The sequence below is a fragment of the Taudactylus pleione genome, unplaced genomic scaffold (genome assembly GCF_031769625.1).
Source record: "Taudactylus pleione unplaced genomic scaffold, aTauple2 ptg000628l, whole genome shotgun sequence".
In the NCBI taxonomy this organism is placed as follows: domain Eukaryota; kingdom Metazoa; phylum Chordata; class Amphibia; order Anura; family Myobatrachidae; genus Taudactylus; species Taudactylus pleione.
Window position 1 is genome coordinate 173,737 of NW_028285030.1, and position 17,878 is coordinate 191,614.

General features: G+C 42.5%; 1 protein-coding gene and 1 pseudogene across 1 annotated transcript; both read left to right on the forward strand.

Moving 5' to 3' along the window:
- Positions 1-526: 526 nt before the first annotated feature.
- On the forward strand, positions 527-14,538 carry SCOC (short coiled-coil protein). Its single transcript, XM_088454710.1, has 4 exons — positions 527-614; positions 6,265-6,336; positions 10,929-11,012; positions 12,446-14,538. Exons 2-4 carry the CDS (start codon positions 6,315-6,317, stop codon positions 12,586-12,588), a joined length of 249 nt encoding a protein of 82 aa, XP_088310836.1. The 5' UTR covers positions 527-614; positions 6,265-6,314; the 3' UTR covers positions 12,589-14,538.
- Positions 14,539-15,286: 748 nt separating this feature from the next.
- Positions 15,287-17,540, forward strand: LOC148479231 (small nuclear ribonucleoprotein-associated protein B' pseudogene; annotated as a pseudogene).
- The last annotated feature ends 338 nt before the right edge of the window (positions 17,541-17,878 follow it).

A 17,878-nucleotide genomic window follows, 5' to 3' on the forward strand; every position in this document is an offset into this window, starting at 1 on the left:
AATATTTCCATTTGTGCCTCGTAAGGCTATATATGACTTTTATATATGCCAGGGAGCATCTGTTTACAAAGTTGTTGCACTATTATCCATACACACTCTGGCTAGCGCCTGGGAAACATATCTCTCTCATCAAAACACAGCGCGTAGCATCCTGCCTGCGTCAGCAGTGAATGAATGAAAAACTACTGCTAGGCTATCCCCACAAGTTCTGTGGATTGGCTCAGGATGACCAATCACTTCACAGTCTTGCTTCGTCGTTGCTGCCCGGTACAGTAGAGAGCCATTGGTAATGCCTGAAAATATTGTCTTCTGCTCTGTGTACGTAGTGCTAGGGTAGCGGCCATTTTTTCAAAGTCACTAGTGCTGTTGGTCTAACAGATGTAGCTCCAGGAAAATGTCTCCTGTATCGTAGACACTTATGTAGGTAATCTGCTGTTGCTGGTTACGCTCGGCTCTGACGTACGGCAATGTCAGCGCGTTGGGAGGCACGCACTGGCAGACCTACCCGGTGCTGGTGTCGCAGAGGAGGGTCTAGCTGTGGAGCAGATAGCACTGTGTGTATATATACATTGAATCCATTATATGCGTTGCGGACATCACTAGTGTCCGGACAGGTAAATGCTTGTTACCAGTGTATTTAATAGCACATAGCTCTTCTGATAATACATATTGTCTGGCCTTTAATGAGGACGTTTCCCGTTGGTAATGATCACTCTGTTGTGATGGCATACTGTATGTCTATTGCTACCTTTTATGCATGCTCCAAGTATTATTAATATAACATAATTTATTTTATTAAGTTATAACAGAGTATTTTCTATAAGTGACATGTGTAACAATGTTATCCACAGACCTTTTCCTGCTGTATGACAAATGTTTGCAAAACTATCAATTTGTTACTGTATATCCATGTATGGATATGTATCTGTTTAGTTGATAGAGTTCCCATAGATTGTCATTGTAATTTGAGCAATTATGGTCCTGACATCTGGAGAGTATTTGCTGACATTGATTCAAAGGTTTCCACAAAAAGTATCCGTCTGGATCTATTTTACGTATATTTTGGGGACATTTTATAAATTGAAAATGAATACTTGTACTGAGCACAAGTCAGTCAAGTGTGCATTGTAGACCTGACGTGTACATGTGAGTAAAGGCCCCCATACATCAGAGATTGATTGCAGCAATCGTGCAATTTGGAATCGATTGTGTATAAAAATCTTTCCCCTTTTCAATCGACTGTGGCAATTCTGCAATCTACAATCGATTGAAAGAGGGAAAGATTTTTATACATAATCGATTGCAAATTGCACGATTGCTGCAATCAATCTCTAATGTATGGGGGCCTTTAGACACAGCTACAAAGACTGTCATATTAGTTGTAAATAATAACATCGCACGTTGGCTTTAGAGACAAAATGGCCTCGACTTTTATTTAGAGTCTTCTGAACACAACAAGCTCAGTTGTGGTCATGAAAAGTAAATATCGTCAGAAAATCATATATACCTTCTGCTGTCTGACATGCAATCCCCAATGCAACCAAGCCAGATTTTCTATTTGTCAAGAAGGCAATCCTGCTCAACCACCATATGGCTTATTAGACTAGATACACACCTGAACCATGTAACAAACGATGCGACGGTCCATCTAATTTCATTTACAATCATACGATGCAAGAACGCACAATATTGAGCGTACATACTATGCAAACTTTTTAACAATGACACAATATATTGTGTCGAGGGATCATATTCAATTAATATTTGTTCCTGTGCACACTGGCCCTGATTCAGAGCCGGACGCTCTGACAGAGCGCTCGCTCTGAATCAGGGCCGTCCCTTCTCCTTTTTGGAGCGGCCCCCTGGCCGCTCGCATAGCTGTGGGTGACCACCCACAGCTATAGCGAGCGGCCAAAATGATGGTCGCGATGGTCAAGACCATCGCGACCATCGGGCTTGAGACGAGACCCTGCGGTAGGGTCTCGCTGCTGCAAGCCCTGGAGTGCTTTTGGCTCTATCTAGTGATGTCAGTGGGGCCGGCCCCAGACGGTAGGCGTTCCCATGGGAACGCCTCCGTCTGGGCAACCACGCCCCCGGCACGCCCACCAGAGGGCCCACGGCCAAGCCCATAAAGACGGCTTGGCCGTCGTTATTCGGGTCTCGCACATGCGCACTACGGAGTCGGCTCTCTCGTGCGCATGCGCACTTGGGCAACATCGACCCGCTTGCGAGCGGGTCTGAGTTAGGCCCACAATGCGATCATCGTGTAGAACAGGGCCAAACATGCATAAAATTGAAATAACGGGCTGTACTGTCAGAACACACAGGAAGGGGAGATAGCATAATGTGTGTTTGCTGAGGCTCAGTTCATTCCTGCTCTATGTTCTACATTACTTTACTGCTTTGCTATCAAAGTAATGTACTTGCTATGGATAGCCATCACTATCAAGCTGTGGCTTTATACACTATCAGTAAGGTAGGGTGTAGTAATGTACATGGAGAGAATGACACATGCTGAGTAGTAGGGTTGGAGAAGGGAGTGGCTGACAGGTGACATCTTCAGTGGTACGATTGTCCTCTTATGTTATAGTGTGGTCCTTCGTTGTGCACCATATTGTACATCGCATCATCCCATCTGAAGTGCAGCACATTAGCTGGGGAGATGTAATGTACAATGTTGTAATGACTGTTGTTGAGTCTCATGATTGCACATAATACTATCTAGTGTGTACCCAGTTTCATCCTCTATTAGGTACCATTATTTTCCATAACTGCCCTTCCTGTGACAACAACCAGACTCTCTTGACACCATTTGGTGAAACCTTGGATATAGACAGACTGCCACCAAGTTATAATAAAATTACTTTTATCAGATAATCTAATGCTCCTTATATTAACAATTTTTCAAACTCATTAGAGGTCCACCCCCACCTGACCATCTCCAGTTTTGATAACATGTTACATGAAGGTTGGCATATATGTCAGACTAACTTTGGGAAAATTTTAGTTCACAATATGCAATAGTAGTTAATATTAAACACTAACCACGTGTGTCATGGTTAATGTTATTACCGTTCTAAATTTCACAGCCACATGCCTCTTGATAAATAACCCCCCAGATCTTAGTCCCATCAATATTCTGTAGAATGACATGACACTTGCTGTTCATCAACAGTTCCCATTCAACATGGTGGAGCACAAGCGATATTACAAAGCGATTTGGGCCAATACTACAGTGCTGTTCATTGTTAGATGCATGTACATTAGTGCTTTGCTGTAAGGGTTAATGTATCTGCTGGAAGAGCTGCTGAATAGCTTCCTGGAAGACCTGATTTATAAAAGCAATGATTTCAGTACTTAGTCTGAAGAGGCAAATCTTTCTTGAAGCAATGATAAATAAATGGGGTTTTAAATGAGAATGCTCACAGGGATGCATGGTATAGATGGAAAAATTGTCTTGGCAATCGGAGTGGCATTTAATTGATTAGCAATTGGTGCCCACATCCCCTTTTTTTAACTATTATAGTCCTAGACAATGACAAAGGGAGTAACAAGTTTGAAATATCACAAAGGATGGTACAAAGCTATAAGAATTGACATTGAGGACTTAATTAAATAACATTGGTATGACCGGCTGATACAACTGAGGTCAAAGCTGGCGAACTAGTCATACATGTAAGTTACATCCATAGAGGGGATGTAGTCGGTATCCCGGCTTGCGAGATGCCGACGGTCTGATTACCGGCGCTGAAACCCCGACAGGTCGGCATCCCGGCACCGGTATCCCGACCGCCGGCATCCCAAAGGTAAGTATCGGGGGGGTTAGGGTGAGGTTAGGGTTAGGCATTAGGGGGATGGTTAGGGTTAGGCATCGGGAAAGGATTGTTAGGTTTAGGGTGCGGATAGGGGGAGCTTAGGTTTAGGCAACGGGGAAGGGTGGGTTAGGGTGGGGGTTAGAAAAGTACGCACCGTCACTTGCTGTGGGTCTCGGGATTCTGGCTGTCGGGATGCCGCTGTCGGTATTATGACCAGCGGCCTCCCGACAGACGGGATTTCATACCCAACCCCCATAGAGGATATCAAAATGTAAACACAGTGCAATAAGCAGCATTTATAGTAACCATCCTAAAATATATTAAAGGAATAAAATAGACAAAAGGGAGATGGGAGGAAAGGAAAGTCAGAAGGGAAGGAAAACATGATGTAGAAAAATATGTTCTATTTCACTAGATAAGAGGGCTGGAATGAGCATATGAAGTTATAATTCAATCTAATTGTTGATATAGAAACCAAGTAGTAGTCTCAAATATTGTATTAATGAGTCTGAGTAGTACTGTCTAAATACGAAATATATAGTCCCCATTTTCTTTGAAAACGTATCACCCCTTTCTCAATATCAGGGAGAGTGGCTTTGCGATCAAAGTAGAGAGCTTGCAATAGCATACACTTAACTGTCTTAAGAAATGGCGGGGTTTTAATTGTACAATTTAATAGGATTACTTTCTTGGCAATTGTAGCAATCATCGTAAGCAAGGGGAGTATAACTTTTTTTGTTATGTGGTTCCAAACACCAGTTATCAAAGTTGGCACATAGTAGCGCCAAGGGAGCCTTATGTAAATGTAGGGAGAGTAACCAATTGATAAAGGACATAATCTTGTCCCAAAACTGACCACATTCCCAGAATTTGTGATAGAAAGGGGCCTTAGCAGCTCCACATTTTAGACACCGCCCTGATTCTTCTAATACCACATGTGCACTACAATTCTGTGAAATGTACGCCCTGTGAAGTACTTTGACATGCACTTCTTGTAACATTGAGGATTGCAGGGCCTTCAGAGTAGTGTCATAATACTAAAGAAGGGGTTCAGGTGTTTCCAAATTAGGAATGAGCGTAGACCACATCCCCTTTTTAATGAAACCTTAGGCTGCATACACACGTAAATATTTTCTGTCCAACCATCCAACTAGTTGATTGGTAGGAATGAAAATCTGGTAAGGTATGAAAGCAAATGACAATCAGCAATTTGCTCCCAAACGCCAGAAAATGGACAAAAACTGTTGTTTGAACAAATTGTTTAGATCAAACATTTAACAAACTTGTCTGACGACCATTTTCATCTGTTTTCTGGCATTTAGGAGCAAATTGCTGATCAATATTTACTCCCATACATTACCAGATTTTCATTCCAACCAATCAACTAGTTGGATAGAAAATCTTTACATGTGTACCCAGCTTTAGACTTAAGCTGGCCACACGTCTAAAGATTATCTGTCCAACCAGCCAACTAGTTGATTGGTAGGAATGAAAATCTGGTAACGTATGGGAGTAAATGACAATCAGCAATTTGCTCCCAAACCCCGGAAAATGGACAAAAACTGTTGTTTGTTAAATGTTTGATCTAAACAATTTGTTCAAACTTGTCTGATGACCATTTTCATCTGTTTTCTGGCATTTAGGAGCAAATTGCTGATCATCATTTACTCCCATACGTTACCAGATTTTCATTCAAACCAATCAACTAGTTGGCTGGTTGGACAGATAATCTTTAGATGTGTGGCCAGTTTAAGTCTATATTCCTGCAGATATGCCAGTTGGAAATTGATTACATTTATATGTTTTGTGAGGGTTTTTGTTAGCTGGTGAAATGTAAGCCCCTTTTCAGCTAAGTGTTACTCTTTGATTCATATAAGGTGGCGATAACTGAGGACTATCATGTAGACCATACATGCCGACTATCTGGCTGCCCCTTCCGGGAGGGAGCAGCCAGATCGGCATTACTCGGGGGCGTGGCCAGCAAACGGGGCGGGGCCGGCCAGATGACAAGTTTTTGCGGGCGGGGCCACGCGAGCACGTCATTTTGGCCCCGCCCCCGCTACACACTGCCGATATTACAGGCAGTGTGAAGCAGGGGGCGGTGCCAAAATGACGCTGCCGGGGTTTTTACAGGTTATTGCGGTGGGAAAGGAGGGATCCGCGGCAGCCAGGAGACTTGCCTACCATCCTGGGAGGTCGGGAGCGGCACCCGATTTTCGGGAGGCTCCCGACCAAATCGGGAGGGTAGGCAAGTATGATGTAGACATTTGTGTAGGCCTCAGCGTCTCAGAGCATCACTAAAGGGCCTCATATATCTGTTCTAATGATGATGAGCGTTTGCTGCATCTGTCAAAATATGATAGTAGCAAGTTTTAAAGTCTTATTTTTAATCTGATTTGTGGGACTAGTGATTTGTACATTGACCTTCTTTTCTTTAAATTGTCCACAGATTTTAGTGCACTACAGTTGTGTCTCACTACGCAAGAGCCGCCCTCTACAATGATGAATTCTGACATGGACGGTAGGCATCACTGTATATTATTATTTTTGTTGCACTTTAGAAGAATAGGCACATAATGAAATTGGTATTGAGAGAGAGAGAGCTGTCCTTATATTTAATTGTGAACTCTACCCAAAACTTAAAATGTAATAATAGGCAAAAATCGCTGTTTTAAGCTATGGAATATGACACTTGGCGGAGGGGGGATAATTCAGTAGTTTTTTGGGGTGCTCTCAGTAATGGGTTCCTGATGGTGCTATTCAACTGTTCCTCTGATCAGACGAGAGTGCCGCGGGCTCCCACATTTCTGCTTTCTCCCTCCTGAGGGGGCGATAGAAATGTCTGACTTTTTTGGGCGCCCAAACAGCACATTTCGTGTCACGCCCATTTATTGCATCCTTTGATTTGCGCGGCTACACCTTGTGCTTTTGGGCACGGCAAGCACGATATTTAATGGGCACACATAACAATTGCTCCGTCGGGTGCCCATTAATGATGGCTGCCCAAAAAAACAATTGAAATGCCCCCTTGGATTTTTAGATACAGTGACATTGTTAGGCTATTGGGGCTGGAGTGACAACCTGCTCACCATCTGGTTTAGCTGCTGCCCTGGCTTATCAGGATGGACAACTAAAAATGTTAATGTGCTCTGCACTGTACTTTGTGCATGTACATGCTGTGTCCCTGTGCAGTACAACTTACAGGCATGCATGTGAACTCATTGTAGTGTTGCCTTGCAGCATGTTTAATTCATTAAGTGATCACTGTTAGCCCCAGCTTGTTCCGATTTTACTTCATTCAGGGATGCAATGTCCCTGTCTTAGAAAATGTAAAATAGCAGGGTTTACTATATAAACCTGACTATCATTAAATATTTACATCTATACCACCGAGTGTTGTTGCAGAGGCTTAATACTAATGTAAATATACAATTTAATAAAAATAAAATCCATTCTAATGGACTTATATTGTCATGGTTCTACCTAGCACAGGCTTCTCACAGGCATGAAGTAGCACAGGTTAGACTCACGTGTGCCAATCAGCCAGCTCAGTGTGCAACTATTCCTCCTGCTTCTCTCCCTGGAATTGTTTTCACCTTAATAAGGGCAAACACATGCTGCAGCTTTCACAAAGCAGCACTGATTTGTATATTAACGGAGATGTGTCAGTAATCAGAGGCACATGCTATATTGACTTACTGGTAATGCTAGTGGGCTGGGGGACATCAACTTAGGGGTTAGAAACTAAATCTACACAATATTCTACAATAAAGGTTCCTCTTTGGCACAAGAGAGCCTCCTGCTGACCTGGATAAAAAAACACTTCTCTATATAGTAATCTCCTAAAGTCTGTCCCATCTGCTGCATGCATGCGTTGTGGGAGTCAGGGCACGTATTGTCCCTCCCAACGGCTCCCACTGCAGCGAGCGACAGGACAGAGCCTAGCCAGAAAGGAGCAGTACCAGCTGAGAACAAGTCGGAGGAGGGGTGAAGCGGGACAGAGCGCCTGATCAGAGCTGGACGCTATACCGCTGTTTGTCCAGTTGGCCAATGTTTTTTGTACTACATATGCGTCTGAGTCACACTGTGCATGTGTCGCGATGGTTTACTGACGGCGCCGATACTGAGTAGTCAGTATGCATTTATGGTCAGTAACATTGGGGTGGCTTGTGTCGTGAGCATTTTTAGGTCTCTTAGCCAGCAACTGTGTCTTTGTATGCAATTTCACTGGCCACGGCTGCACAGTTCCATTCTGAGCAGCCATAGGGTTACTCTGAAGTCTGTTTTGGGTGTCTCTGTACACAAGCGGCGTATCGGAGAAGCAGCCAATGGGCGTCTCTGTACAAATTACAGCTGCTGCGGCATTAGCATAATCTCTCAGTACCTCTGTATACAAAGATGCCGCCGTGACGGGATTAGCGTCCACCTCAGGATCCGGCCCAGAGCAGCAGACAGAGCTGGCGGCTGGGTTAGGACTAGACTATACAGCGCAGATGGACCTGTGAGGTCACACCCACGTGACCCGGCCTGAAAGGGGGAGGGGCGGGGATGCTAACGGGGGACCAAAAGTGTTCCCCTCGCTGCGCTCGCCACGCTTCGGGCACGGTGGCTCGCTGCGCTCGCCACAAATATTTATTCCCCCTCTATGTCCTAGTGGATGGTAACGCAGGAGCGGTCCAGCCTCCTGCAGCGGTCACGTGGTGGATACATCACAGAGGTCCTTTCTCCAACTAGGAAACAGCAGCAACCCTGGCGGCTGGGCAGGACAACAGCAGACAGTGCGGGAGATGGAGTGGGCAGACAGTGCGGGCGGAGCATGACAGAAAGGGGTGAAGGGCGGTTGGACAGAGTGGAGGTTAGAGCAGCATACAGAGCGGGATGCGGGGCTAGACAATTGAAAGGATAAAGTAGCTAACATGAGGGCGGGGCTGGAAAGAGCTTGAGGGTGGGCCAGCAAACAGAGAGGGTCTCTACTAGTATGTAAATGAAAGAATTAGGTTCATATTTATACTCCTGTTTTGTTAGTACATAAGAGGAAAACCAGCTCTTGAGAGAATTTTGTATAATAAAAAATAGGTTTATTCCCAATTAAGGACTCCTTATTGCATCCTTCATAGGAACACAATACAGGCAAACGTATAAATAAGTCAGTACTATTAAATAAATCCCTAAAATACTGATCTTTGTGCTGGCTAAATACATTCTCAGTGTGTGCAATCACTTTCTGTTTATATCTAAGCAATTAAGGTGATAATTACAACTATCTTACCTCTCCCCCCTTTTGTTTCTAGCACCCAAAGATAAGGGTTTATATGAAACTGAGGGCCTGATTCAGAGCCGAACGCTCTGACCAGAGCGCTCGCTCTGAATCTGGGCCCTCCTCCATGAAAATGGAGCATCCTCCTGGACGCTCGCATAGCTGTGGGTGACCACCCACAGCTTATGCGAGCGTCCATGATGATGGTCGCGATGGTCTTGACCATCGGGCTTGCGACGGAGACCCTGCGGTAAGGTCTCGCTGCCGCAAGCCCTGGAGTGCTTTTGGCTCTATCAGAGCCAAAATCACTCCCACTGACATCACTAGTGATGTCAGTGGGGCCGGCTTCAGACGGTAGGCGTTCCCATGGGAACGCCTCCGTCTGGCAGCCACGCCGCCGGCACGCCCACCAAAGGGGGCGTGCTGTCAATCAATATCGACAGCACGCCCCCTTTAGTGCGAGACTCGGAGCGACGGAGAGCCCGTTGCTATCTGGGTCTCGCGCGTGCGCACGACGGAGCTCCCTCCGACGTGCGCATGCGCAGTGGGGCAACATCGACCCGCTTGCGAGCGTCCTGCGCTCGCGAGCGGGTCTGAATAACCCCCTGAGTACCTATTATTGGGTGGCTAGCAGATATCAGAACGGTATACAGCTGTTTGACCTACTTTCATTCATGAAATAAAATAAAACAAATGGTAAAAAAAAAAGTCCTCTCATTTCATCTCTTGGAAACTATTGTGCATCCCAGCCAGGTTAGGTAGTTGACCCCTCATTTGATGCGCTAGGTTGTCTAGTCACCTAAATGGTACGCCTAACCCATTGTTTGTACTGTAATCTTTTTTAATGCACTCATCTCATATTTGACAGTTAGTCAATACAAATATGGTACCATTATTATTGTGTGATCTACAACTAAGCCCATCCTATAAAATTGTATACTTCACTTCCATAACCTTCTTTTGTTTTATTAATAAGATGAAAGGCAATTCTTTCCAGATTTGCAATTTAACCTTTGCTGAAAAGACCATGGTATGTTCTAAACATGCAACATTCTTGTGAAAACAAAAGGGTGATTGGTATGGTTAATGCACAGGAAAGTTACTGATGATAAATTTGCATTGTAATGAGTCCAAAAGTACCAGAATAGGCTAAACAGGTGGAAAAATACTTTTGGAAGTGGAGGAGATAACAGTGCATTATTCTTAATGGGCTTATGCACTGCTTAAAGTGAGTGTGAAAGCTGTACTACCACCTGATAAGTGGTTTCTATATACACTGCTTTTCTGGGCTCCTCCATTCCTATTACAGCACTTGCTGAAAGCAGCTATTATCTTGCATGCTTCTAACACAAAGGCAACTCCAGTACAGGGATAGCATCAAACTTATGTGTAGTATATCAGTGGATGTATGTTCAATATTTTTTAATTGAATTAATACTTCCCGAAATCAGTGACATTATTGCATATTTATTATTTATGCCTATACACTTAAAACCAATTGTAGTTCATAATGCATTTAAATTTGAAGAATTGTTCTGTATATACTCAATATAATTACATTTATAAAGCACAGAGTGCATGAAATGTCCTCTTCCTGCAAACACTGGGCTCACCACTTAGAAACTTGTTAGTACCAGTTGAGCTGCAATTTGGGGGGACATCTAGTTACACTAGAACCAGTATTTACAAATAAATAGCATTTTTGTCCATTAATTGTTTGCTGCTGTATCATTGTACAGGTTTTTTTGTGTGATGTGTTTAATAAATGCACAGTGTACACAGATATGACTATTGTAATGGTTTCCGAAATTATGTCTATTGTATTAATTAATATTAATGTGTGATTCTCTTCTTAGCTCTTGAATTAGAAAATCAAGTAGAACTAGAGGAAAAGACGCGACTCATCAACCAGGTTTTGGAACTTCAGCATACTTTAGAAGGTATAAAATCGTGTGTCTCTGCTTTCTTCCCTCACTTATTCATGTGGTATGGTATGCCTACGTTTGTCTTAGAGAAAAGCTCCTGTGTGCCTGTTATTCTCACAGTAGAAAATATCTGACAGATAATCATCACTCCAAAGAGTTAAGTTATTGCTTTCTATTATTTAGCAAAGTTTCTATAATAGTCAATGTTAATGTTTTGTTACGTTGAGTTGTTGTACTGTACAACTACGTACTGGGAAATCCAACAGGCACTGTTGAATTGTTAACTGGGGAAAATATTTTGCCACCTATTGATTATGGAAAATAAAGAATATTTGTATAGAAACAATCTATCGGAAACTCTGGTCAGCGGCCATCAATGCAATGGAGCATGCACACGATTTTACAAAAGATTTGAACGATTTTTGACTGCATTAAAATGAATGGAATCGTCCAAGTCTGACTGCAAAGACATCAGATGTCAGATATCATTTTCTGACCATCGGGAACGCGCATCGTCCATCGTTCAGGTATGTCAGATTTTCCTTCAGATATGAACGATTGAATGATTTTTTAAATCGTTATCGTTCAGATCTGAAGAAAAATCTGACTGTGTGTATGCACATTAACTCCAATCGGTGAGCCGTCGGGGAATCTGTGATCTTCTTCATGTTAAAACTCCCCGATTTGCTGATCACGATCATATTTTGGTCATAACCAGCAAATCAGGGAAATCCAACATGTTGGATTTCACTGATGCTCTGACCCCATCGTCTGGGAATCGGGGAATTGCCCCAATCCATTGCAGAAGTATGGGGGCCTTTAGTCAGCACAGTTTAAGAACAACCAATCAGAGCAAGACAGTTGGTTGCAAAGGCCTGCCTTTATTGGTGGGTACAGGGACCACATCTCTCCACTTTATAACATTTGCAGCCTAATCATAATGCTAATCATTGCAGGAGTTTCACTAAGAAATACAATACTATAAAACTATTAAGCTGGTTCCACTCTCTGATACTGATGCAAAGTCAGACAATTGTCTGATATCACAGCGCATGTTGTGCAGAAATGAGCCAGGTGTCTGATGATAATCCAATCAAAATGCGTTAGCCAACAAGCCCATTGATGGACAGAAGGGGATGGTGACGATGGCAGCCCGCGTGTATCTTCCTACTAAGTAACGTTGGAAGAGATTACCTGGACGGCCCAAGCAGAAATATACAGAACCTGTCCAGGTTATCATGCTGTGTGTTTTTGTTTTGTTTATTTTATGCTCAGTTGAGGAATACAATTGCTACTCGATAGCTGTAAATCAATATGCATCCAGGATTCTTATTGAACTATGCTTGGAGACATCCAGAAGTAGCCTCCTCTTGTGTGGTTGGCTAAGAGCTTGTGTATGATGTTGGATCAGCAATCCTATTTGATAATGCTGTTTTTTTCCCATGCAGACCTCTCTGCTCGAGTTGACGCTGTTAAAGAGGAAAATCTGAAGCTTAAGTCAGAAAATCAAGTTCTTGGACAGTACATTGAGAATCTCATGTCGGCTTCCAGTGTTTTCCAAACGACAGACACCAAGAGCAAGCGGAAGTAGTGGATCTTTGTCTCTGTATTTTCCTTGTTTCCTCTGGTTATGTCTACGTCCAGTTAGCATAGACTGTAATGCTAGTATTAAGCTTGTACGTACTACACTACTTTAATAAAGTGTCACCAAAGGTTCAGAGTAGATCAGTGCCATGAATGTAAATGATTGCAGTAGAGAACTAAATGCAAACACAGGATAACCTGTCATGAGAGCTAATTGTATTTCATCTAAAGAACCAGTGTCCTTGGTTACACTAACTTACATATATGGAAGCAGTATCTTAGGTCTCACCAATACAACTGTATACATAGTATTATTAATATGATAGATGACTTAATCCATGCTTTGTTTCCTGTCCAGCTTGTATATGCATGTTGAAGGTAGTGCCAGTGCGGAGAATAGCCTGCAGCGGAGTAGGGCTGCACTACATTTCCCATGCTGGTTGTTATGGAAAATCTGTATTAAAAATGTAATAGGAAAAAGAAACACACTTTTATCAGATATTGTAATTATATTGTTAAATATATGAAAAATATACATGTAGCTAATGAATACTTACTCTGACAGGTCATTTCTGTTAATTATTCTAGTCATTAATTGGCCTTTTACAAAGTGTTGCTAAACATGTACCATATACATGTTGGGAGTAATGAAAACATTGCTAATTGGCTGCTTAGTCAGTGATCATTTCTCTTAATTATTCTAGCAATTAATTGGCCTTTTACAAAATGCTGCCGGCACAATTGTCATTCTATGGAGCTACAAATCAAACATATAGTCATTGGGTTGCTTTATAAGTTTCACGCTCTTAACTATCTGATTTCACCTCATGGCCCATTAGTAACTATGCTGTAGGTAACAACGAATTTGTCTACATAGTACGTGATATGCAACACTATCTTAATCCTAATTGTCACTCACTGAGTGTCAGCTGTATGGTGTGGCCTCCATGTAGAAACTGTGCTTATTGTGGAAAGTGCATTTCCCCTACTTGACCACCACAGATAACTTCCCAGACAGGCTCCTTCAAATGGAAAAAATATTAGAAAGCAATTTATTAGAATCATCATCGTAATCATTATTGTTATTAATTACTTATTAAAAAGTCCTACATCCCACTTACAAGATTTTTCATGACGTGCTGTAGAGTTAGTTGTGTTATCTGCAGGGTGTAGGCATTATTTTGTCGTATGATGGTCACAAAAGGGCGCCGGTCGCATACGCAGCAATGCCATGATGTTTTAAAGCTCACGTAAAATGTCTTTCCATGGCGTTGAGTGTACACTATTACGTAGTTTAGTTATTTCAGGCCGTACAACAGTTTTTTGTGATTCTTCTGAAGCCTTGTGAGATCAGAACAGTATTCACCCCGAGATGTACAGTATGTGCGCACCTACTTATTTATTTTACATAATGTGTTATGTTGTTTTTGTGTCAAAAACATGTCCGCTTCAGTAACTGTTTACTAAGCAACAATGATGGTGTTAGATATGTGTGTGTGCCTAGCAAACCCTTAAGTGCTCGGCAGTGAGCATCTAATAAAGCAGGTAATTGTCTGTTTGCCAGATCCAGCCTTGTAAGTGTCACTTGGTTATATGTGAAATGCCAGAACTTGGGGACTGATGGCAGTGCTCTCCATGGCTGTTTCTTTCTCATTTCCCTGCATCACATGGAGAGGATCCCAGCTTGTTACATTTTTATATCTGACAGTCAATTGCCAACATAAATGAGTGTCTCCTATTTAAACTGGAGCCAGGGTCTCTGTGGTGCCAATCATGACTAAACATAAGTCCTCGGGATTGTACTCTTACCGTGACCTGTGTACAGAGGTGTAAAGTGTTTCAGTGAGATCTAACACAGTAATTAGTAAGTAAACAGTGACAAGTTTACACCTTAGTTATTCTAATTTATTTTAGTAGAAAATTCTGTTTCTGAAATAAAGGTTTATTTGTTACTTTATTCTATGGCTCAGTATATTTGTCTTTATTTCCTCGAGTATGTTAATTAACACACAAATCTTACTGCATTTTAAAAATGTCTTGTACTATAACCATTTTTAATTCCATTTTTATTTTTTTCCATTTGGTTGTCATACAACTCAGTACATTGGGCAGCTCCTTCTTCTAACCTGCCAATGTCAGGCGTGGCCTGATGAACCTTCCACTACCACCAAAGATGGAATCTAGCAAGCATCCCAAAACAGATTTTAGTTTTACTTTTTATTTTATTTTTGTTTTATATCCAAAATGATGAATATGAGTTTTCATGCAAGAGTATTGCTGGCAGTTTTTGCATGAAGGAAAAAGGAGGGTCTGGGCTGCACATCCTAATCTTAAACACAAGAATAGGTGCTACCATGCTGAGACCTATAGTTCTACAGCAGAAAAAGGGGGGGGGGGGGAGATGCAGGTGCACACTATAAGCACTAAAAGCTCTAATGGTCAAAAGTATTTATAATAAACTCCAACTATTAAGTTGTTGCTTGAACCCTGAATGTGCATGTAGGGAACAGCCTCTTCTGCGTTTGGCAATCACTGCTAATTGCAGAGTTCCCACAATCTAAAGCTGGGTACACAAAATAACAATGTGCGACAGGACTCGGCGGGGGTCTCAGCATCAGCATGTGCATACACACTTGCCGATGTCGGGAGTGACAGCACAGCAGCAGGGGCCATTGCTACAAGCTGTAGCATGGCCCTCTCTGACTATGTCGCTGACGGTGCGTTGGAGCGCACATCGTTGGTGACATTGAGGATACACACTAGACTATGTGCCCTATATGTCATCCATTCCGGCTGGATCGGATGACCTATTGTCTAATGTGTACCCGGAATTAGGGAAGCCAAGAAAATATTGCTATGGACTTCCCTTAGGGCATCCCACAATGCTGTTGAAATGTCAACATTGTTTCTTCCTCATCCATCCATGGCAGCCTTCCTGTGGGTTAGCAACCTATTCCCAGTATAAAGACAGAAACTTCTAAACCAGACTACCCACTTACTGCATACAGTCTATCTCCCTCTGTCCCCTCTGTCTCTATGAGAGGGACGTTTGTTATTTTCTTCCTAAAACAGGGTTTACTTTGCAGCTATTCAACCCGGCCACATTTGGTGATGAGGGGTAGATCCCCGGGGTACTGCTAGTGTGTGTGTGCGTGCGTGCGCTGTCAATGGCGCAGGTCTCGGCGGATTGCACATGTGCCCATCAGGGTCAGGGGTCATAAAAATGGCACCGCTCTCTGACTATATGGAATCTGAGTCTTCTCCCAAACAGCCGGTCATCCCCCTCACGTGGCAAGTCCTTACTAGGGGAACAATAATCAAGTCTAATAAAATTCAGGCACTTTAAATACTTCAAATATAAAGTAAGTAAATAAAATAAAGTAATTAAAAATTCTTCCATTTTAATATAGAATGATTGCTGCTCCTACTGAGTATTTCTGATATACTCCAAAGATTATTTTGGTACGACAAGGCGAGCAAATATTAATATAATATTTAATAATGAATGCATACACATACAATTAAATACATTAAAACTGCTTTATATATATATATATATATATATATATATAATACCACAAAATACATTCCATAAATTTCCTATCTTCGCTCATGTAACTGTAGTGCATTCAAGTAGCAGAAAAAAAAGTCCACCTTCCATAGACCCAATGAGGTGCAGCCAATTTGTATCTTTGTATTAAAAGACTCGGGGCCTGATTCATTAAGGATCGCTATTACGATTACGCATGCAGTCTCACTGCGAAGATATGCTAATGAGTGCAATCACAGTGCCATATGCAGACTAACATAAGGACATCTCCTTTACCATACACACATCTGTAAAACTACGAAACCATCGGTAACATCGAGTACCAGCGCAGCCTCACGCACATTTGCACAAGGTCTGATATTACTCAGTAATTGCTAACCTCATCACATGCATATATGTATGCAGTTGCAAATTAGTTTGCGATGGCTCCAGTGGGCGTCTATCTTCTTTTCTGGGCGGCAGCTTCACTTGCTAAGATTTGCAGTACCGAAGCCTAAAAAAATCACAAATGCGATTGCATACAAACATGAATTGGGCCCTGTGTCAAGTTCAGGAAGATTAAGGGCTTGATCAAACTTGGGAATAGAGTGAGATATCTCTCTCAATTGTGAACCTGAACAAACCATATTGCAATGCAAGGGGTGTAAATACATAATTTTTTTAAAATGTGTAAACACTGGCTGAATTTGCATGTAGCCCACAAATACTGCACAGCTTTATTATTACTTTACAATTTAGATGTCCGTTTGGAAATACTCCTCCCAAATCTAAATCTCTCTGAACATTTTAAATCTGCCCCACCTGCATTGCAGCATGGTCTCACCAAGATGAACGGTTGAGATAGATATCTCTCTCTATTCCCAAGTCTGAATCAGGCCCTAAGCCCACAAATTCTAAACAGCCAGAACGTGAAGAGAAAAGTGTTCCTGGCCTAATTTTACTATGAGGGGAAAACCTGGTGTCAATGACAGTGGAGGGTGCAACTCCAAAAGGTACTGGCATTGCCAAAGTACCTTTGGCTGGAGCTGCTGAAGGACCAGGTGTTGATAGGGCAGCTGGTACGCCTCTGCCACAAGCACTTGGCTGGTTTAGCCGGACCAGTCGGGGATGTGGGAGGATCCTCTCAGCAGGTAATGACACCTCAGAGCAGAGGTAACGTAGCTGCCACTGCTAGTATTGCTGGAGTCCCAAAGCAGTACTCTGCAGGAGGTTGTGGGGGCCCACCACCACCAATGGGCAGAGGAGCACCCCCACCAGGTATGAAGGAACCACCTCCAGGTATGAGACCACCTATGGGTTCACCATCAGGACAAGGAAGACCAGTGGAAGTGCCTCCATCTGGCATGAGGGCACCACCTCCTGAAATGAGAGGATCCCTGCCTCCAGCCATGACACCGACAAGAACCTGAGTTGAACTGCATCCTTGCCTCCATCTGAAATATAGCTCACCTCCCTATTTATTTGTTTTCTACCACTGGTTAATGCTTTGTAACTGGTACTTTTTGTTACTGATTAAAATAAAAAAATAGTCAACATTTCAACAATGTCGACATCACATCAGTATTAGCATGGTCAGTATTGACATCACGAACATGACACAATTTACATGTCAACCTAATGAACATCAGCAGTGTGAATATCAATAAAATATATCATGCTCATATCACTTCACAAGTATAGGTTCAGGAATGAGAGACAAGCCAAAGGTCAAATGCACAAAAACTTTGATAAGCAATAAAGCATAGGA